Source organism: Alosa pseudoharengus, unplaced genomic scaffold, assembly GCF_046254945.1.
Source record: "Alosa pseudoharengus isolate Yale_2024_CS ecotype anadromous, Long Island Sound unplaced genomic scaffold, YU_APseudo_1.1 YU_APseudo_1.1_scf_5, whole genome shotgun sequence".
In the NCBI taxonomy this organism is placed as follows: domain Eukaryota; kingdom Metazoa; phylum Chordata; class Actinopteri; order Clupeiformes; family Clupeidae; genus Alosa; species Alosa pseudoharengus.
Genome location: NW_027468837.1, coordinates 21,376,104 through 21,398,453, shown reverse-complemented (window position 1 = coordinate 21,398,453; position 22,350 = coordinate 21,376,104). Strand labels below are relative to the sequence as shown.

Here is a 22,350-nt window from a genome sequence, read left to right as displayed (position 1 = left end):
ATGCCAACACATCGTGACTATTCTTTTAAGCAAATAATCTTTCATTAATATTAATTTAGGCTACTATTGCATCCTTGATGATGATGTATGCTTGACATACTGTATTGTACTTACTCGGCCCTGCTGGAGTTGGGTCTGGTTGGCCTGACATCTTCTGTATTTACCTCTCCGAATATAAATGCAAATATGTCCCCTGAAACATTAAAGCTGTATTAAATACGTATATTGAAGTCACACGCTAGTAATTGGCAAGTATATCACATTCCTCTTCTTTGGAGAACAACATAAGGTTATGTGTGTAGGCCAAGGAAAAATAATTCTTTAAGTCAAAATTATTTCAGATTTCTCTTAACACATGTATATTTGGTGTTTTAAGAATTATAAACACCAGATATTTCATTCAAAAAATCGAGATCTGATTGAACACTGACACATTTTTTCTTTTTTCACTGAAACACCACTGAGGCTTGCTATGATGCAGGAATGTGACTTCTGATGTACAAGGAAACCTGAAAACTTTAGATGGCAGTGAATCTCCCAACTGAAATTATTTCTGAATAGATGTTATAGCGTCCATGGGTGTAAGACCTAAGGAATAAGACTGTCATAGTGATAGCGCAGCACATTTCCCTTGTGGTTGAAATTCTAAAACATGAAACCTTCTACATTAGTGTTTTGAACGTGCTTGACCTTCAAAACCTCACGCTTTAACCAATAAAAGATATATTAAGAGGTCCCTCTGATCCCCATAGCATCTGGGGTAATGCAAAACCGATAGTAAACACATTTATGGTGTTTGAGGCTTCACAGGCTCCTTAGCAATGCTTTTCCAAGCTGTAGGGGGATGGGCATCTCCCTCGTGAAGTGTTTGATAGGTCACTCATCTCATTAAACTATAGACATCCAATTGACCACATATCTTCCTGTCAATCAGTGCTACCTCACTAAAATACTGATGGAAATGATGCAACACATTATCTTATTTACAGACTTGTAAGGAGGGTGACTACACATTCTAATGAGAAGAGATGAAGAAGTGCTAAGCGTACCTTAACCTACAGTAGCTGCTATTGTTACCAGAGGATGACGTACACAGGTAGGACACTGTTGCTTCCCAGCATTTGTCTCAGTTGGCTGACTGTGATATTGTTGGGACTAGTACGGCTAAAATAGCCTTTTTTTGTGTAATTACACAGAAAAACATGAACATTGAAATGTATATGTGGAACAGCATGGAAGGGTAACCATGGACACACTGTGTTAAGCAATGTGATGATAAAGTTTAATTTGGAAATTATTTGCTAATTGAACTTTCTTTTTTAAATAGACATTCACTTCAACAATGGAGTGGATATGCAAGAATATTGACTTCAGAATGAGTGAGTACTGTTTAAGAAACTCCTAAATATAAAACAGGAATGCAACCATTTTAGAATCTACACTGATTTTCACCTTGCACACATTCAATATCTATCTGCCGTATCTGAGAACTGCAAAACATGTGACCTCAACCTGGCAACAATGGAGGTAAGGACTGTATCTGTTAGTAAAGGCCCAGTTTGAAATACTACTTGAAATATTTTGTTTAGGACATGGCATCTATGTATTTGTAAAATAATCCAAGCACCTGGAGCCCTACTGAAAAACAGTTTAACACAAGTTTATTACAGTTCTGCAGTTTAGTATAATGCCCCAGGGATGCCCTCAAAAGCCTTATTGTAACATCTGTTAATTTAAACCGCTTTAGACTGCTAAAGAATACACTACAGATATTCCTAAAATTGCCTTTACAGAAGCCCGTTGTATAATATATTATACATAACAAGTACATATTAATACTAATAACAATAATAATATGAAATGACCACATTCATAAATAGCAACTACACATTATAAACGTGGTTGAGATTAAACTGATACATATATCTTCTTAATGTGCACATATTGCAAGCAATGTACATATAGCGCATGCAAGTTCGTATGTTTTGAAGAAGACTGTAAACGAGTCTAATACAGCAGAGAATGCTGTATTGGTATTATTCATTTTCAATTTACCCTCCAATAGTTTGTAAAACATACTGCCAGGAACACATTTTAGTATAGCTGATATAGTTAAGCTTATCATATGCTCCTCAAGAAAATCCATCACAATTTATATGACTGACATCCCACATCCAGATGTGCAGTAGCAGATGCCTTTCATACAGAAATACTGAGCAAGTACAAGCCACTTACCTATGGGTCACTGGGGTCTTGCTTCTTCAGTTCTTTCTTCTTCAATGCTTCAATGCTATCTCCAGGATTGTGATACACGCTGTCACCTTTTGTTAGGCAATAAAACATTTTTGCAGTGAAAGGAAACCCTACCTTCGTGCAGTTAGGCTCCATCAGCTGCCACATCGTTACTTTTATTTAAGTGTGGTACTGAAGGGCGGGGGGTTGGGGGACTTTGACCTAAAGGTTTTACACTTTTAGATGACTGATCTGAAGAAAATCAGTATGTTTTGTTGTTGCAATCTGTAGGACAATCAATCATGTTGTTGACCTAATTAATTAAATGAATAAATGTAAATGTGACCTATGTTTTGTTGTCTATTAGGTGTATGTGCTTCTGATGTGTTGTTTGTGGTTGGTTGTTTCTTCAAGCATTTGTATTTTTGCATTTGTTTTCACTAACACCAAAATGTATCATAGCATCTGAGAGAAAACAGTTTTTGTTTACGATTGCCATGAGTGGCTAAGACTTTCTTGTTTTCTTCCAGTAAATGTGGGGAGCAGAGGTTACTGCTGTGTTGGCTTTCAGAAAGACCACATGCGTTGAGGAACTCTAGGAATATGATCACTCCAACGTAAAGTTTATTAGACAGTTAACCCGAAGGCCTCTAATGTGGCATTTATTATAAGTCTGCACCATTGCCATTGGTTTACTATGATGCCTTTGGTAGATCTTGCTATGTTGCTGGATGAGCAGTTAGTGTTTCTGTATGTTGACCGTGGTGAGAATCTGTAGTTTCTGTATGTTCCTGTCCTGTCCTTATTGAAAATACACTCTGGTATGACGTGCACCTCCTCAAATCCAGCCTGAATTCATTTTAACATGAGGCAGAAGGTACCCATATGATTTTCATGCAGTATTTGGGGTACATGTAGGGACTGTCAGTGTGGCTTTTGAGATCCATTGCTAGATAGAGTGGCCTGAGAACTGGACAAACAAAAATATAACCTCTGACCTAAACCCAAGGTTCTAGAGGGGAACTTACATCCTCTTTGGACAGTAAATCTACATTTGTCACTTGTGACTGGCAGGAATCTCCATAAAATAGGAAGCTAATTAAACTGAACACTGGAGGACAAGTGCAAGTGCAATGTGAAGCATGAAAGTAACAGTCACACTGCTTTCAATATGTATTATTCAATGTATTATATTAGTCTATGCTATGTAAATTGTTCACTAATTAAGCTTTTTGTTTTGACTAAATGTAGTTCTTCAATCAGAAACTGGGCTACGACCCCTGGTCACCTTACACACCCAAACATCTGTTGACATCAGGCTTTTTCACATAATTCAGGGGCTATTTCACATTTCCCTAAGTATAATCTTTGAGTACCTCGGCCAGAAACATTGGCTAGCTTTTTCAGGAGCCTCAGACAACTCCTTTAAATTACCCAACCTTGTTCCCTAGCACATGTTACAAGTTTTGGATACTTTAGCTTTCTCAAGAGTCTGAGGGAATCTGTAATGCATTAAAGCAAACAATGTTCTCAAACGTAGAATATGCCCCCTATATCTGCTAGCTATTTCCAATCTTGCAGTTTACCCCACTGGCCAATACTGTTTGTACATGCCTGGTGTCTAGTAGTCTGTCCCTTTCACACAAAATAAATTCTAATATCCATATTATTAACTGGACAGTTATTATCCTCAACTTTTTTAGTCTCCAACCTGATTATGTCTCCAATACAATCTTCCAGGCACCATCTCTTGTTTGTCAAACCTATTATGGATATGCAATGCAGTGGTGTTTAATATTGCCTATTGCTATATTTGCTAAATTATGGTCTCCTCAGCTACGATTTATTGATGGGCTTAGGGGTGATATTTTGGGCTCAGCAATGAAAAAGTACACTTGACATTTGTCGGCAAACTGTCGAGCTGAGCAGACAGACTTTCATTGACTCAGAGTGTGTGACGTTACTGGAGCAGTGGAATAGAGGGCCCATGCTGAGCAGAGGGCTATTAGCAGAGCAATATAAAAAATATAACGTGCCACTTCTTACATGCCAGGAGAGTGCCTGTTCCTTGGGACACCACTGAAAGCACACACCATTTGATGGGGGGAATGCAGAGCTAGTATTAGACAAGTGGATATTTTTCTTTGAATAGACTCTTTAATATCTCCAAAATGGTGAGTTCTGTAGCTATTTTTTTTATTTTAGTTTAGAAATATTTGTAATTGTAGATAGGTTAAGGACTGTGTTATTGAAAACCTGCATGGTTTGAAATTAACCTCAAGAAAATCAGGATCTCATTCAAATTTTGATTGTAGTATGTGTTGTATGATGGAACACATAAATTAAAGTTCTCCGTCACTACGACGGATTTCCGTCAATTTGTTTTCGTAGAGCCATATCATTGTACATCCCAAAATATGCGTCTTTTCCGGTGAATGTGATAGTAGAAAATAAGTTAACTTTGGCTTTTATTTTGAAACTGGTTTTCACGGTTCATGTCATTCACTCTCTTGGAGAGTGAAAGTACCCTATTTTTTTCAAATGTACATGCCGCTGTCACTTCTGATACCTCTGAAATGTCAGCTGGAATAGTGATATGGGCCCGGCGAGGAGAGATGCCTAGGGATGTATGTAAGTATATATACTCTTGATCCCATGAGGGAAATTTGGTCTCTGCATTTAACCCAATCCGTGAATTAGTGAAACACACACAGCACACAGTGAACACACAGTGAGGTGAAGCACACACTTATCCCGGCGCAATGAGCTGCCTGCTACAACAGCGGCGCTCGGGGAGCAGTCACAGAAGTTGTGACAGCATGTCACAGAAGTTTCACAGAGTTGAAACTTGAAAAATACGTAGGCTATTTCTTCTAATTTTGTTGAAGTTGGCAATATTAGACAGAAAAATAGACGTAAAAAGTTCATTTGATGAAGAATATGTGCAGATTGAACCATTTAGATTGGCAAAAGGTGAAGCAATAGGCAGACATTATCGGTATAGCAAAGGCATCTTTATCAGTATAACAAAGGCTAGTGTGAATAACTAAAGTTTAATTAATTTTCCTAAACTGGGCTGGCATGTTTTGTCAAGTTCAGAGACAAAAGCAGTGATGATTGACATGATGATGCTGTCATTATGAAACGTTCAGTGGCCTGATCTGAAGTAGCCTAGTCTATGCCTACAGCAGGGGTCGCCAACCCGTCGATCGCGATCGACCTGTAGATCTTTGAGACTTTCCCAGTAGATCCCAAGAACAACTGGAAAAATAAAAACAGTCATCAAATTCCTGCATGTTCGCCAACGTCACAGGGCTTACATTTCAGCGCGGGATTGCGGGTATAGCACATTATTTATGCAAGCCCCGCAATTCTAGCCATCATAATGCGAGAAATTCCCGCACACATTTTACAGCGCTGTCTGATAACATCAATCTAATAATGGAGTGGCGTGATCGCGGGACCGGATGGACCAATTTCTGACTTGAACCGAACGTAACCCCATCCAGAAACACGCGGACAGAACCACTTTGCTGGTGCGCTTTCCAGGAAAGGAAAACAAAAGACCAGGCTGGTTTAGCGACCAGGAACTGTCAGGAATTTTGCAAACACAGAAGGATTACATAGAGTGGCAATGATAAGCGAGGGAACATGGATGTGTTCTCCAGTTGAGGAAAGTAATCGATTGTGGATGTGCACAGACGGCTACAGACACAGAGCGCATAGTAGGCCTAGGTTACTTTCACTTTTGGTGCACATTCATTACGTGAAAGATGCTTCATACCAAGACAGCGATCAAACATTATCAAATTTGTCATGACGTGTTGTCACAAACACTTAATCCAATTAGAAAATCAAAACCAAAATAATGTAAGTAAAGACTATGTTAAGTGTTATTCTCTCATTGACGCCTGTAGAAGGAGAATGTGATTTCGGTTTGTAAAATGTATGCCATCCTTGTGTAACCCAGACTAAAAGGTAAAGAGGCACGGATTCACAAGGGGTGGAGGATGTGATATTTTTGACCTGATACATTTGCCTAAATAAAAGGCCTTAAAGGTTGTATCAGCGATTTCAGGCCCAAAAAAGGCCCAAACATATATGATCACATTCATCTAATCTTTCTTTAAACGATCCGCTAGCTGTCCGCCCCATAAGCAGGCCGTCAAAAAAACACATCTCTGTAGGCAGCCTAGGCTCCGAGATCTGTACACAAAGACAATTGCCACCAACAAGGGTTGGCAACACACTTAAAGGCAAAATAAAGTGTTTCAACCAATAACTGACAAGATTTAGGAGAGTTTTAATTGGACTGGAGGGAGGTGGAGGGAGTAGCGAGCTAGCTCTCTGTTTTGTTTGAACATCAACAGAAGTGACGTATCCCTGCTATCGCTGATACAACCTTTAAATTGAAAAGTATTTTGGCTTTGGTTTTCTTTTGACGCTTCAAGGTAGATCTTGCCTTTTTCAAGGCGGAGGTCAGGGATCTTGGGCTCAAAAAGGTTGGTGACCACTGGCCTACAGGGTACAGTTAAAGGACCAGTATGTAGAAAATATATGGAAAATAAATTGTAACCATTTCAAAAATTATCACCGTATGTCGTCAGAGAGTAAGGAAATTCGATGAATTGAAGTAATGGCTTATTTGACAACATTACTATAACCCCTATACACCCGGAAAACCCGTAAAATTAGTTATGGGGCGGAATCTCTAGGAATTTTCGTTTATGTTTCTAGAATAGTGTATTAATAATGGGCTGGCGTGTTCTTCTATCTGGATTGCCAGATTAGCAAAGGCCAACTGTCAACAGCTGTCAGTTGTTATGAACGAGTAGCTTATGAGAGGAAGGCAAATTTCCAAAATGTTGTTTGATAAAACAAGAAACCAATTATGTGGACATCGGAGGAGCCTTCCTGAGATGGCGACATATTCGTCAAACAAAGTCTGACTCAGAGCTGGCCATATTTTTCTTTGACAGGTAGGCTAAACTTCATCTGCTTCGCTACTTCAGCTAAATATGTATGAGAGGTATTTTTTTGTTTTCAGTCTTCATTACATCTGGCAACCCAGAAGAGGCTCGCATCTAGGTAGTCTTAAGAACGTTCACCAGTGTTTTGGTAACAATCCTACAAACCGCTCCTTTAAACATGTAATGTGAACATTGTTCACACAATTTTATTGGTTGGTTAGACCAACTAGCTAGCACAATGCCACAATCTGTAAGTAGCCTAGGCTGCAGGTTAAAACATTTCAATTCAATTGTACAAATTAAAGCCTAGTCTATAATGTAATAATGTTAGTCTGTGTGTCTCAAGCAAGTTTATTTATTACCTGGTTTGGTCCAACAAATATGCAGACTTATCATCCTTATTCTAATAGTCAACTATGAAGTGTCCATTAAGCCTATGAAATCTTCAGAAATGACACACACACACACACACACACACACACACACACACACACACACACATAGTATCCTGGTTGCAGTCCATTCACATGTGGCCTGTAGAACATTTTTCAGTCAGATGATTATTTTTGGCACTTTTTCACAATGCCACACCAATTAATGTATTGACAAAACTATTATTTATTTGAATTAATTTAAATATATACTTTTCTGTGCAAATTAGAGAACAGAAATATTTTTTTATTAAATTCAAGACTAACACAGAGCATTCCACAGAACATTGCAAACACACAATTTATTTATTGTCATTTCCCTTTGTGAGGATTTCAGCAATTAAGGCCTGGGCACATTCTTGACTTTGGCAGCACTGGTGGTGTGGTTCAATCTAAAATCAGAGAAAAAGCCATTAGATTTTATTCAGAAATTCTCATCAAATTCTCATATTCTTTGTTTTACATTCTTCCTGTGTCCTGGACTTCATATACTATTGTACTGCTATGATTTTATCATATGATTATATTATAATTTCCGATTTTTCCATCTCTGTGGTATTATAAAAATGTTGGTAACACTTTACTTGACGAGTGAGTTCATAACACATTCATAGCAGCTGTCATAAACTGCACATAAAGCATTCATGACTGTTTCATGAGACATGACTCAACATTCATACCAAACCTTTCATGAATGTGGAAGACAGAACGACGACAACTTGTCAAAATAAAAGTCCAACAATCGCAAAGCAGCATTGCCGTTTTTCTTCCAAACCTCTTACCTGATCACATCATATCTGAGTCAATGGGCTACTCCAGTGCCAAAAAGACAGAACATGGTCAAGCAAATATTTTTTGTTTCATAAAAATTTATTTGTTTTATAATGTAACCTTTGCAGATGATTTCTCATCTTTTGCTACTGGGAATGTCCAACCATTCCAGGTTACACAAATACGTGTCAGCTGAATATAGGCTAGTTTACCTCCCAGTGTTAAACTCAGTGATTGTGAATACTTCACAACTTGTATAATAAAGTGACATTCGATGTAGACTTCATAAAATATTGAAGTATTCACAAATATTCATGAAATATTTACAAAGGCTGGAGAAATTAAATGAATGGTATCCAGGTTACACAAATACGGGTCAGCTAAATGTAGGCTAGTTTACAAAAACGGCAATGCTGCTTTGCGATTGTTGGACTTTTATTTTGACAAGTTGTTGTCGTTCTGTCTTCCACATTCATGAAAGGTTTGGTATGAATGTTGAGTCATGTCTCATGAAACAGTCATGAATGCTTTATGTGCAGTTTATGACAGCTGCTATGAATGTGTTATGAACTCACCCGTCAAGTAAAGTGTTACCAAAATGTTAATTATCAGATTACCCTACACTGCCATTTTCATAACCCCTTCAGATACAATTTTTATGTTGGATGATGTTGTTAGACCCTACCTTTGACGCTGACTTTAGTGGAACACTCTGCAGTGCCGAAATTGTTGATTGCCACCACCTTATACACTCCACCGTCAGTGGCGCTCACTCTGAGGATGTACATGGAACAGATGCCATGGGCATTGGTGATGTAGTAGTTTTTGTTGTCATTGATGCAGATGTCATTCAGGTACCAGAAGACATATGGCGTGGGAAAGCCACGGACAGCACATGTCATGAAGCACTGGTAGCCTTTTGGTGGAGTATGGACTTTGAGAGGAACCATGATGGATGGAGGCCTCTCTAAGGACACTGACACTGGGACATTTGTTGTTGCTGCAACTGAATGGAAAGCAAAAGTGGAAAAAAGTTAGTTAGACTATTCTCTAAATGTTTTCTGTAAGTTAAGATCACCATGGTAAAAGCTGTCAAAGTTTACTTGGATAGACCCTTTTAGACTATCTACAGATGCTCAGATTATCAGCAAACTACCTATTGACGCACTGTTATCTAATCCCCTTTATAGTTATAGCTATGGGATGGTTGTGGTTAAGGTAATGTTCCGTAATTGTTCCACAATAATTTACATTCTGAACTTGAATCAGATCTACAACTTCTCTGTAGGTGGACGATTCCAAGTGTCACTGCTGTCTAAAATGTTGTAAAAGCCATCAGTTCACTATATGGACAGTATTTCAATGTAAAGAAATCTGGTTAAAAGAAGCTTTCCCCTCCCCCAGATGTGTGGTATGTAGTCACCTTTATTACTGTTGACACCCCATGTGGGTGAATTAGATGGATCTGACGGACCCATGTCATTCTTGGCATAGACGCGGAAATGGTACTCTCTCCCAGAATGTACGTTTGCAGTGAAGGTGTTGCAGAAGAGGCGATCAGCAATGGTGCGCCAAATACGGGTGTTGGACTCGTGTTCAGCCACCATGTAGTGCAGGCGGTCATCCACCTCCTGGTCAGGAGAGGGTTCCCAGGTGATGATTACTTTCCCATGGACAAGTTGTTCTAATGCCACTGGACCTGGTTGTTTAGGTTCATCTAGGTTGCAGGGGAGGTAGATTTTTTACAATTAGGGTGATTCTTTGCTAGTTCTGTCCTGTGCCTGTAAATTATTTTTCAACATGCTTACCTGTAACTCTGACCTCAATATCAAAGTTGGCAGAGCCACTGGAGTTCTTGGCAATAATGGTGTAGATTCCAGAATCTGAGCGTTGTGATGAAGGAATCACCAGTGTTGATGACCCCTCAACATTCAAGATGTTAATCCATGGAGATATGGGTTCTTCGTCTTTTAACCAGGTGATATCAGGCTGAGGCTCAGCCTGTAAAGGAAGGAAAGGGGCACTGTGTGTATACTACTGGCTCAGAAAATAGCGAAAATAAGAATAAATTATTTGCTTGACAAATTCACTGGACCCCAATGATTTTGCTTCCTGAACACCTTGGTGGTAGCCTGAGGAGCCAGACCCACATTAAAATGTAGGGTCTGGGCACTCACCGTTAGCAGTGCTCAGTCCGAGGGGCGGGATAATCAGTTGTCTTTCAAATTCCCTCTGCACGCAATAGGACAGCGGCAGCGCTATGAGTCCCATGCGTTTCCCACCAGCGGAGCTAGTTGGCTAGTTCAAACGTTTGCCAACTTAATAAAAGCTTAACTCTTATTTGTTTTCAAGTAGCAGGGAATTCAAGCCAAACCGTTGCAACTCTGCCATCAATCATTATGTTAAGCCCACCTAACGACTCTATACACGATTTCATTGGCCTGATTAAGTTTCGATTTCTGGAGCTCACAAGCCAACGGAGAGTTGCTAGACTAGCCCTGGCAGCAAATGTAATTTGCTGCCGCTAGGGGCGCGTCTAGATTTCTAGGCTACCTTGGTGGTGTATGGATTGCTGATCACCAAATTGCTGTATCAAGTACCAACTTGTAAATATAGCCTATTTCTACATTTTACCATTATATTGTAAGTATACTAGTATATTCACGGGCAGCCGTGGCCAACTGGTTAGCACTCCGGACCTGTAACCAGAGGGTTGCCGGTTTGAGCCCCGACCAGTGGGAACGGCTGAAGTGCCCTTGAGCAAGGCACCTAACCACTCACTGCTCCCCGAGTGCCGCTGTTGTAGCAGACAACAGTTCATGAATTTCAGACACCTTTTTTGAAGTAGAAGTAGAAGAAGAAGAAGAAATGATCTGTTTTGTGAGATTTTCCTTCATGATTTAAGTGTCCATGCAAATTTTGTTAAATGTGAGTTCTCTTTATTTTTATATGTGATTTACCACACACTAGGCGGTTTTGCTCAGTCCCTTAGTCCCGGGCTCAGTGGGTGCACGGTGTAGATTTTGAGCTGCTGATCAGAAAAGCATCACCACATGTGTCATCAATGTTGTAACAGCTTCAAAAGCTGTTACCTTACTAAGTAAGTTTTTCAAGAAGCTAAAGTGGTCCAGTGTCTTAATGCACTGACATGCTATGACCTCTGGCTGCTAACAAGTTGAGAGCAATGGATGGTTATGTTTCTTTTTAGCTATTTCTTGTGATTATTATGCCCGTTCTAAGGGTGAAAGATATGTTTCAGGGTGGTGGTAGCATAATGGTTTTAAGGAGCTGGGCTAGCACGTAGTAGCCAGGAAAGTTGTGGGTTCAATTCCCGGCTTCCACTGTTGTGCACTTGAGCAAGGCACTTAACCCTGAGTTGCTCCAGGGACAATATAACAATGCCCTTGTAATATATTTGATATATGTATGTCACTTTGGAAAAAGCATCTGCTATATGTAAATTTAATTTTGTAAGAGTTTTTAAATCCAACATCATTACCTCATAAGTCATCTTGATTCTCAGGGAATTTCCTGCTCTAATAACCATGAAATCTTCTGGGCTATGAAATTGTGGTCTCACTGAAATAAATAATAAAAAATGTTAAATGTATGTACAGCGACATAGCTTTTAGATCCATTTTTTACATATTCAGAAAATAAACAACTGTAAACAAGACATACTTTTGCTCAATCAGTTGCCATGCACAAATGCAAAGCATCAAATTACTGTAGTGTATTACATACTCTTAGGGTTTCTTGCGGCCACCACTTGAGAGGGAGGACTTGGATCTCCAGCCCCTGACACATTGATGGCTGCAACTCTGAATTCATATTCTGATCCCTCCGATACATCTTTGACAGCATATTTCAGGCCTGTAAGAGAATATTTCGATAAGTGGAAGGGTGATTTACAGTGCTGTGAAAAGTTTTTCTGCTTTCTTCATTTTTGAGCTTGCCACATTTCAATGTTTTGGACCAGCCAAGTAATTTTATTATAGATAAAGACTATGGGGGGAATTCTCCCATTCGCGCGCAAGCATTTTTTTTACACGCTTCAGTTACGCACTTCTGTGTTACGCACCTTCTCCCATTCCCGCTTCTGTCACACCCACAGTGCGCAAGTTCAAAATCAAGGCGGCCTTATGAAAGAGGCATGGTTTATTTCAAATAGAACCAGACTGATCCACCACCTCGTTAATTTAAGTTGATATGAAAACTTGGAACGTGGACTTTATCATTGACCTTCTGAATGGCATTTAAATCCAGAAAGAACACAACGTAAGCATGAAACGTAAACGAAACGTAAGCATGGTGACTGAATAGTGAAGGCCTACAGTAAAAATGGTGTGTCATTACATAGACCAACAAAGAATTGACTTAACAAAATGTAACTTTTGCTTTAAGGTTTGTTTATAAAGAGGTTTATAAGACGTGCTTGAGGTGTATAGATTCATAATTTAACTTTAATTAAACTCACTATTGAGAAAGAAAGTTTCAATGGCATCTGCTTCTCATAATATCAATTTATCTATGCTAACAAAGCTGTAGACACCTGCAGTTTTGAATACAGTAGAGAGACTGGCAAACAATACCAGCATCCATTACAAATTAATCAAGAGACAAGATAATATAAACTATGCTGCTCGACAATAGTGCAAATGTAGACGTCTGTGTATGGATGACTTCGGTCAAGTTGGAAAGAAATGGACAGATTCGAATGAAGTAGTCTATAGGATTATGACTTCATGTCAAGTTAAAACTGAAGATGCACAGTCGGTAAGCTCCAATATCCAAAGTGGGTGATTATAACGGGGTTTCCACTATCTGGGGTTTATATATCAGTCGGGAAAATAGAAACAGGTGTTTCATTCGTCCCTCCACATGTGCCAGTATAGCAAAAATGTATAGTGTTCAAAATTGTCCAAAATTACATAGTCCAAAATTGTTTATGGCCACTTAATTAGGTATAGCTGTTCAACTGCTCATTAGTCTATCACATTGTAACAAAACAATGCATTTGGGCATGTAAACATGGTCCAGAGGATCTGCTGAAATTCAAACCGAACTAAAACTGTCAGCTAATAACCTGAGGCTACATTTCGCATGGGCAAATGTTTGCAGCACCTTGATGAATCTATGCCACAAAGAATTAAGGTAGTTCTGAAGGCAAAAGGAGGTCAAACCCGGTACTTGCAAGGTGTAGGGCTACCTAATAAAGTGGCCGGTGAGTGTCTAACTCATAACAGGAAGATGTTTACAGGCAGTACTCAAGCATTCTTAGAGAAAAGGGAGGGGAGTGTATCTTTCATCTTGACTCTTCTCAACTTATCACATCATTTATTATCTATAAATGAGAGCCTTTGTGTAGGCTACCAGAAAAATTAACATGACCCACGTTAATCAGAACTCATCTGATGGATGCTGTGCCATATTGGATTTTCACTAGGGCTGCACGATATTAGGAAAACATGCGATATGCGATAACATTATTAAGTACTGCGATAACGATATAATTTGCGATATTTAAATATACTGCTCAATAAAGGTTTTCCACACATATTTTGAAACCTTCCACCCTTTTCTCCATTCTCAAACTACATTCACAGAATGTCTGACAGTTCTTGCAAAATAAAACACTCGCCTCAAAAGTTTTACTTGTGCTCAGAACCAGTGTCAGAGTGATTCAGTGTATGATTGAAGTGTTCCCTTAATTTTTTTTTGAGCAGTATATTTAATGTTTTTTTTTTTCATTCTGCTTGCTGCAAGCATACACTGTAGGGTTGGGGGGGGGAGGGGGGTAAATGTATAATTACAGAAATAACACGGCATTCTTCATAAAACCAAAATATTCCCATATAACAGACGTGCTTTTCCTTTTAGTCACTAATTCCTCTTCACCCAAGTGTAGCCTACCTCGCTCGACTCACTATTTTAAGCCATCACGACTTAGCTCCCGCTTCAACACCCAAAACACCACACACCTAAACTGGTAGGGGACGGGCTTCTTGGGCTGCATGACAGCATCAGTTTGGTAAAATATGTTGACATTCAGAATGTGAATACACCATAGACTGTATGGAATGCGCACGGCACAGAAAATGTATCGAATTTATCGAAAATTAAGTAATCTTTGCGGTATGTCCATCGCAAGTGTTGATATCGCGATAACGATAGATTTTAGATATATCGTGCAGCCCTAATTTTCACATCCTCAAATATTGAAATCAGAAGTCAATGAATGTGTAAATAACTGAAGTCTGAACTGTCTGGGTTCTTGTTCATGGATACCTTCAATAGGCTCATTCACTGGGTTCAGAGCGATCCACTGTTGTGTGTCTTTCTTGCGTTTTTCCAATTGGTATCCAAGGATTTGTGTTCCGCTGTCCTGGAGTGGAGGTTCCCACTTCAAATTGATGCAGTTTTTGAAAGCACTTTCTACCTTTGGTGCGCATGGTGGACCCGGGAACACTGTAAAAAAATGAAGAGAGTAGTGATTGAGAGTGTAATACCAGACCAGATATTTCACATGCTTTCATCAGTTCTTTGGTACTCATCCAAAGCATAACAATTCATATATAATAATATAGCATATAATTAACCATCTGACCTTTAGCATTGTTAAGCAAGTGTGCCATCCATAGATTTATAGAATCTCCTAGATTATAGTTGTAACATCACTTTACAGTACATGTAAACCAATACATACCTGCAATGTGCCTTGAATGAATAGACTCTAAAACTTCTGAATGAGTTTTCAGTTTATTAATTTGATTAGCTCATGCATACCCAGGGTTCCTGCCATGGTGCTCTCTGTCACCAGCGGCTCCCCGATTCCCTCGGGATTCTCGGCATAAATGCGGTAAATGTAGTTCTTTCCATGTATGACGTTACGGTCTCTGAACGTCAATCGGTCTGCTGTAACATCTCCAAGTTTTTTCCACATGGGCTGACCCACTTGCTGTCGCTCTATGATGTAGTTTGTCACTGCTGAGCCACCGTCGTCTTTTGGGGGTTTCCACTGCAGCTCAATAACAGTGGATGTGCTTTCAACAACCTCCACTGGACCTTCTGGTGGCCCTGGCTTGTCTTTTGGATGTAAATGACAAATACAATTCTCATGTGATACTTATATGATGGAAAACACCATAGAAAAAGTTGCTTTATTTTTTCCTGAAATCCACTTATTATGCTTCTCACCTAGCACAATGAGTCTTGAAGTGGCCTCAATTTCACCAAATGGGTTTTTGAGTTTAATCTTGATTTCTCCACCGTCACTGCGAATACAGTCTTTCATTAGAAGACGGCTGTGATTGAGCTCTCTCTGGATCTTGACTCCCCCTCCATCATTCAGTTCAACACCATCTTTGAACCATTTGATTTCAAGGTTCTCTTGAGGTTCGAATGGCATCTTGAATGAGCCATTCTGGCCCACCTTCACAATCACTGGCTTTGAGAACTTATGTAGGTCATCGGGGTCAAATTCAGGCACATCTGTGAATCCAAAATGAAAGGTATGAAATTAATGGAGGGTATCATGGAGTATCATGGAGGGTTTTTTCCTCTGCAGTGATAAAAGATAGTTATGTTCTGGAAATATGTATCCTTACCTCCAACTGTTAAAGATGCTTCTGTTTTAATGTCTGCCGTTTCAAATTTGTATTGTCCTGAATGATCATCCTTAGCACTTTGGATCATCAGTTTATGAATGGCACCATCCTTTTTAAGTTCCATTCCAGCTTCACTGGACAGCTAAAAAGAATATGCACACTGCCTTTAATATTAAAGGCATGAAATATGCTTTTTGCAGTAATGTGCACTTTTTTTGGTTATTGCTTAGAGTAAAGTAAGGGTATGTGTATTTGGCAGTTGCATTTAACACAGAAAATACATTTAGTCTTTACTTAGTTAGAGCTCACCTTCTCCCCATCTTTATACCAGGTTCCTTCAGCTTTGTCACTGCTAAGAGTCAAAGCCATTTCCACTGGTTTGCCACGGATTGCATATGCATCTGACAACCCCTGAGTGAGGCTTACTTTTTCATCTAGGTAGTACAAAAGTAAATAGGTTAAATCTTTTTGTTCTTCAGTGGATATATGTCAGCCTCACATAAATTAATTAACCATTATGTTGTATTAATTGTACCTGGAAAATACTGTAATGTTTAAAAGCATAACAAATGTAATTAGCTGTAAAGTTGGCATGAGTGAAATGATTTTTGGAAACCCTTATGATTACTATGTGCAATGTACAGAGTTTGCTTGGTACATATCTTTTCACTGACAAAATGTGGCTTCTTGTCAGTGATTACGTTACAGCCTACAACAATGCAGATAGTTAGAACTTATGAAGTTATATCCTTGGCGATACATACATAGATTGCAAGAAAAAATAGTGGCAGCAATAATATGTAGCAAATAACATATTTAGCAAATATTTTTTGTTAGTCTACCAAAAAAGACATACAATTAGAGTTAATTGGTAGCACACAAGCACATTGAGGAAGCTCATCCAAAAAGCACCATAGATAAATGTCAAATGTGATTTTGTTACCTAACATACACCACACACCAGTGACATTAGTGAAGAAAGATTGGACTTAAAGAGTGGATTAAAAGTTGCCCTTCTAGTCACTAGTTTGGACACACAAAAAAACATGACGATTAACATGACGAAAAGGAAACAAGTGTTCAACATGTACAACCCCAAATCATAAAAAGTTGGGACATTGTGTAAAATGCAAATAAAAACAGTATGTGATAATATACAAATCTCGTAAAACCATATTTAGCAGCCAAAAGGACATACTGTAGACAACATATCAAATGTTGAAAATGAAAATGTTGACTATTTCATGGAGAATATTTGTTCGTTTTGAATTTGATGCCAGTAACAGTAATCAAAAAAAGTTTCAGTTTTGTTCTACAATGTAAAACAAATCACAATGAAAGACCTATAAATGAGTAGGTGAGTCCAAACTTTTCACTGGTTGTGTATGTCTGGAGTTATTATTATTATTGTTATTATTATTGTTGTTGTTATTATTATCATCATTATTATTATGATTTCATTTGGCTGAGTTGATTAATATGTAAAATAATGTATTTGTTACAGGGATGTCCATGACAGTGTAGCCCTAGGTGAGACACAATATATGTAGTATCATTTACAAATGCTACTGTACAATGGTCAATGGTCACCAATCTAAACACTCTACAGTTAACTGAGAATTAACCAAGGGATATAATTTAGTTAGGGGTGCAACAATGTTTTGATAATATCATGGATATTGTAAAAACAAAAATGTCCATTATACTAATTATACTGATCCTAGAACTCCTACTCCTCCTTTTTGACATAGAGTAATTCACAAAGCATTTTAGTACTAAAAGTCTACTGAATAAGGTGACCACTAACCATGCGAATAGCCTAAAACAAACAGACTGACTGATGGAGTGTGGCAACACTGTCTGAACACTGTAATTGAATTAATTGTAGGATTTGTCATTAGTTGCTTTTAAACTTCTATTATTCAGTGACATACAGTAGATATTAGTACAATTTTACATAATGAGCAGTTTTTGATCATTACATACTTATTGTATTACTTATATAAGTTAATAATAATTGTTAAGAACACCACCAGATGGTTGTATAATTCACTAGTAGTTGTAGTTGCACCCGTGCACAGGTTGCCTTTGTGGTCTCTTACCAGAAGGAGCACCTTTGATTTGGGACCCAGATCCATCAGTGCCTGAGCCCAGCTGAGCCCCATCAGCGTCTGATCCATCTCCCTTACCCCCTTTAATGTCATCAAATTGATAATGCCATTGTGGCTTGTTATTTTCAAATGTAATGCTTTTTAGAGATTTGCTCTGATATGTCTAATTGTGGCTGTTGAGCTAGATGTTCTTTAGCATTGGGTTCAACAGCAAAGTTTTCATCAAAATATTGCCTAAAATTATGCACTTCTTGTGAACTACTTAATGGGTTGAAAGCTATTACTTAAATTCAGTGCTGGCACCCTATTTCAAGACAAGAGACATGTCAGACAGGCAATAGAATGTGTAATTTTTTTTATAAGGATTAGGGTTGGGTACCGAACACTGTACCTTTACCGATACCGAATTTGGTCGGTATTACCGAGTATTGGTTCACGTCAAAATCGAACGGTGCTAAATTTCTGTAATTTCATGGGCATCAGGAGCGGAGTGCACCATCTGAGCTTATGTCTGAGTGTAATGTTGTGTCTGTCTCAAAAGCGAAAGTTATTATGGCTAACTTAAGGCCTTCGTAACATGTTTGTTATTAGTAATGTTATTGGGAAACCTGACCCAAGTCATTATCATGCCATACCCATCCTCATTAGGGTTGGGTACCGATCACATTTGAACCAATATCGGTACCGGTGCCTGAGATTTGGTGTCAGTATTCAACGGTACTTTTTTCGGTACCTTACCCTTACTAATACTTTGTTTGTAACAACTTCAACATTAATTGAAGTTGCAAAAAACTCTATTTATACATTGAGAACGTTTTTAACACAATACAAACCCCTCTCCATTCCTAAAGTATGAACATATGAACAGTGGATAGTAAACATTTTTTAAACAGACTCAATTAAACTCAAACATAGAACAAATAATTAGTCCATTAGGGTTATGTGATGATAAGGCTATTTTAGGCGATGTTCATGAAAAAGGCAATCCATCCACTTTTGTAGGCTATGTGTTTTATGCAATTTAACAGTTATTATTCCCTCCTTCCCAGTTCTATTGTTTAAGTTACTTAGTTTCAGTCAGTCTCTAACAGGCGTGCGTAGTAGGCTAGTGAGTTTGGTCATTCGGTTATTCTTTGACAAATAAAACATTCCATGCCAACATAAATTTGAACGTAGCTTGTTTTAATGCAGAGCATTGTCCCATCTAGAAACGTTACACATAGCTTATCAGGTTGTATGTATGTGTAGGCTAACCAGCAAACTGTAGCCTACAAAATGAATGAATTCCGTCCTGAGTTCAACTTGTATTTAATAATCAAATTGTAGCATTACATCGGGGAAAGCAAAGACGCATGTCGATGACGAGCCACACTACATTTAAATATCATTAAAACACTGTTTTCCTGTCTCATATGCTTTAAACTGTTTAATACTCACACAAGGTATGCCTTAAGACAGGGGTTCTCAAACTTGTTGGTAATGAAAATATCAACAAGAAATCACATTTTATAGATATTAAATAAAATAAAGCAAATGTATTTATTCTGCTGTTTTATTACATTATTCCTTTTTATTAAATGAAGAAGAAAATGTTGACTAATGCAACACATATGTACGTCTTCCTTGGCATTAAGTGCACGTCTTAATCCTGGCACCCGGGGAGCAGTTGGGGGTTAGGTGCCTTGTTTAAGGGGAACCTCATCCGTGGATGTGGATGTGGGAGAGCACTGTTCAATCACTCACCCCACCCACATTTTTCCTACCAGTCAAGGATCGAACCGACCACTCTTCAGTCACAAGTCCAATTCCCTAACAAGTAGGCCACGGATGCCCATACTGATGCTGTTAAGAAATACTTGATGCTGTTTAACTGATGCACTGCCACTTTATGCACTCAAGCACAATTGACTTTGTATGTATCACATGTATCATTCCTATTTTGCATCCAACGCACAGCGGGCTTTTCCCTCCACAGACGCACGTTGGTAAATTCGGGGGTGGTTCAGCGAAAAGAAGAGGCGTGTTCCGGCGCAAACGTTCCCTGGTGCTATTTTGCAGTGTCAGAAAATAATTCCGCCACAGACCAGGAAAAACCTAGTCTATAGTCAGTGGCGTGTTATTCAGATGCTATTTTAAGGGCGTATGCTTGGCCATGATGTAGCGTGTGCACAACACGGTTAAATGTGCTATAAGCGATGCAGGGTAACGTCACTTCTGTTGACATTCAAACAAAATGGAGAGCTAGCTCGCTACTCCCTCCCCCTCCCTTCCGTGCAATTGAAACTCTTCCAAACGTGCATCTCGTCAGTGATTTGCTGAAACAGTTTGTTATGTTTTTATGGGCAAGGTTTTCCCAAGTTGTTTTATGCCGTTTTTGGAACCTAGGCTGTCCACGGAGACCACGGTTATTTACAGTTTATTTGGGGCACAGAAAGCTAGCGGGTGGTGAGGTGATGTTAGCTGTATGTGACAAAAAATGTTTTAGCTTAGAAACCGTGTTATAATCGCTTATAGCACCTTTAAGTTGCGCTTGCTCATAATTTTCCTATTGCAAAGTGAGATGGAGTAGACTGCGTCTTGGGGCAGAGTAGTAGACGTGTAGAGGGAGAGTGTCTGCCGGCCCAGACAGACCTACCTGTCAGGCTGTCACAGATGTCTGCCATCTCCTGGCAATGATATTTAATCGAAAACACACACAAACACGCAGTGTAATTGAACAAACGTTCGGCATATTGAAGATACGCTTCCGATGTTTGGATAGGTCAGGAGGCACTTTACAGTACAGTCTGCAAAAAGTTGTGTTTTACACAAGTTTTACACAACATTTCCATGAATCATGGATGTTTTAATGACATAAATGAGAAATATTAGAGACGTGATGTTGAACTGCATGTGCCGATGCCATTTAACCCAAATTTCCCAGCAGCAGCACGGGAGAGGAGAGCTTATCTGACAGAAGAGCTGCATCGTCTATAGTGAGGTAAGCAAAGTAATCTATGTAATAGTTAGACTACATTGCAAAAATATCACCATGCATTCATAACCTTGTGATTCAATGAGAATGAGCCCAAAACTTTTTGTTTCTTTATTTACATTTTGTCAAAGAGGAAAATGAAACAATTGTTGCAATTTCCTCCCACGCCCGAAGCTAATTTGGGGGGATTTCTCCCATCCCCATACAATGCCACTTCTCTGTCTTTTACAACCCTGACGAGAACGTCGGTCTCTTCGGCTGTGAACCGCTCCTAGCGTGTGCCAGTCAAACCAGCCTGATAACCAAATTAAATTCTCGGCGGGCCGGATGAAAATGCTCGGCGGGCCGGATCCGGCCCGCGGGCCGCAGTTTGCCCACCCCTGACCTAGGAACACCTTGTTGCGCCATGCGCTCGACGTTTGATAACGAAAACCCTCCCAATGTGGACTGGACACATCCTACTAAATTTGAATAAGCTTTTGACGAGTGACGATGCGCTTTTGACTGTCATGATAGGGCCCTAAATCTACTATTATATCTATTATCACCATATCTACTGACCAGATAATTTGTCACGATTCATTATTCCACCGCTGACAGCCAAATTGCAGCCTACGGGGAACTGCCCTTTATGCTAGGGGCGCGATTCTCCCTATTACGTTTACCATCAAAATGACTTCAAAGCTGTTATATTTAGGTAAAAACATGCATGGTGCTGCTTTAAGGTAGAGCTTAAGATATAACTAAGGTTTCGGGAAACCGGGCCCTGATGTGTTTTCTGAACAAATGTTTTCAAATGCAAATACATGAAGAGAAACTAAAAGCAAGCACAAAGTGACAAAAGACAAAACAATTCAAGGCAACAACAAGCAACAAACTGCAAAAGGCATAGCTCAACAATACAAAAAACAACACATTATTTTAGTGTCCATTCCTCAGGTAATAAGTGTGTGTGTGTGTGTGTGTGTGTGTGTGTTTGTGTGTGTGTGTGTGAAATAATGTATGTATCACTTTTTTTGTAGCCTGGCTAGCGCCACCACTTCTCAATGAGACGTGGTCTGGAAACCAAACGTTCATTTTCTCGTATTTGAAAAAAATGCCCAGATCCGTTTATTGGGTGCCACGGATGTCTATCAAATGCGTCTGTGCATAGCTCATCATCGTCTTGCTTTCCCCCTTGTTCTGTGATTGGTCCCCTATCTCAGGCGAAAATTTGCTCCATGGTCTCCAGGCTGCCTTAGCAGCGTGAATCAA

At 39.1% G+C, this 22,350-nt stretch overlaps 2 protein-coding genes across 2 annotated transcripts in view; both read right to left on the bottom strand.

Moving 5' to 3' along the window:
- The window catches only part of LOC143104848 (immunoglobulin-like and fibronectin type III domain-containing protein 1), a 41,238-nt gene extending 41,087 nt beyond the window's left edge, over positions 1-151 (bottom strand). The window contains exon 1 of the mRNA XM_076269181.1: positions 115-151. Within this exon, the coding sequence (XP_076125296.1) occupies positions 115-151 (37 nt within the window). The remainder of the gene's footprint in view (positions 1-114) is intronic.
- A 7,869-nt stretch (positions 152-8,020) lies between these two features.
- The window catches only part of igfn1.4 (immunoglobulin like and fibronectin type III domain containing 1, tandem duplicate 4), a 34,537-nt gene continuing 20,207 nt past the window's right edge, over positions 8,021-22,350 (bottom strand). The window contains exons 12-22 of the mRNA XM_076269180.1: positions 16,321-16,445; positions 16,012-16,153; positions 15,602-15,895; positions 15,191-15,490; positions 14,693-14,872; positions 12,149-12,277; positions 11,904-11,983; positions 10,213-10,405; positions 9,828-10,121; positions 9,090-9,410; positions 8,021-8,025 (exon numbers count right to left, since the gene is read on the bottom strand). Of these exons, the coding sequence (XP_076125295.1) occupies positions 8,021-8,025; positions 9,090-9,410; positions 9,828-10,121; positions 10,213-10,405; positions 11,904-11,983; positions 12,149-12,277; positions 14,693-14,872; positions 15,191-15,490; positions 15,602-15,895; positions 16,012-16,153; positions 16,321-16,445 (2,063 nt within the window). The remainder of the gene's footprint in view (positions 8,026-9,089; positions 9,411-9,827; positions 10,122-10,212; positions 10,406-11,903; positions 11,984-12,148; positions 12,278-14,692; positions 14,873-15,190; positions 15,491-15,601; positions 15,896-16,011; positions 16,154-16,320; positions 16,446-22,350) is intronic.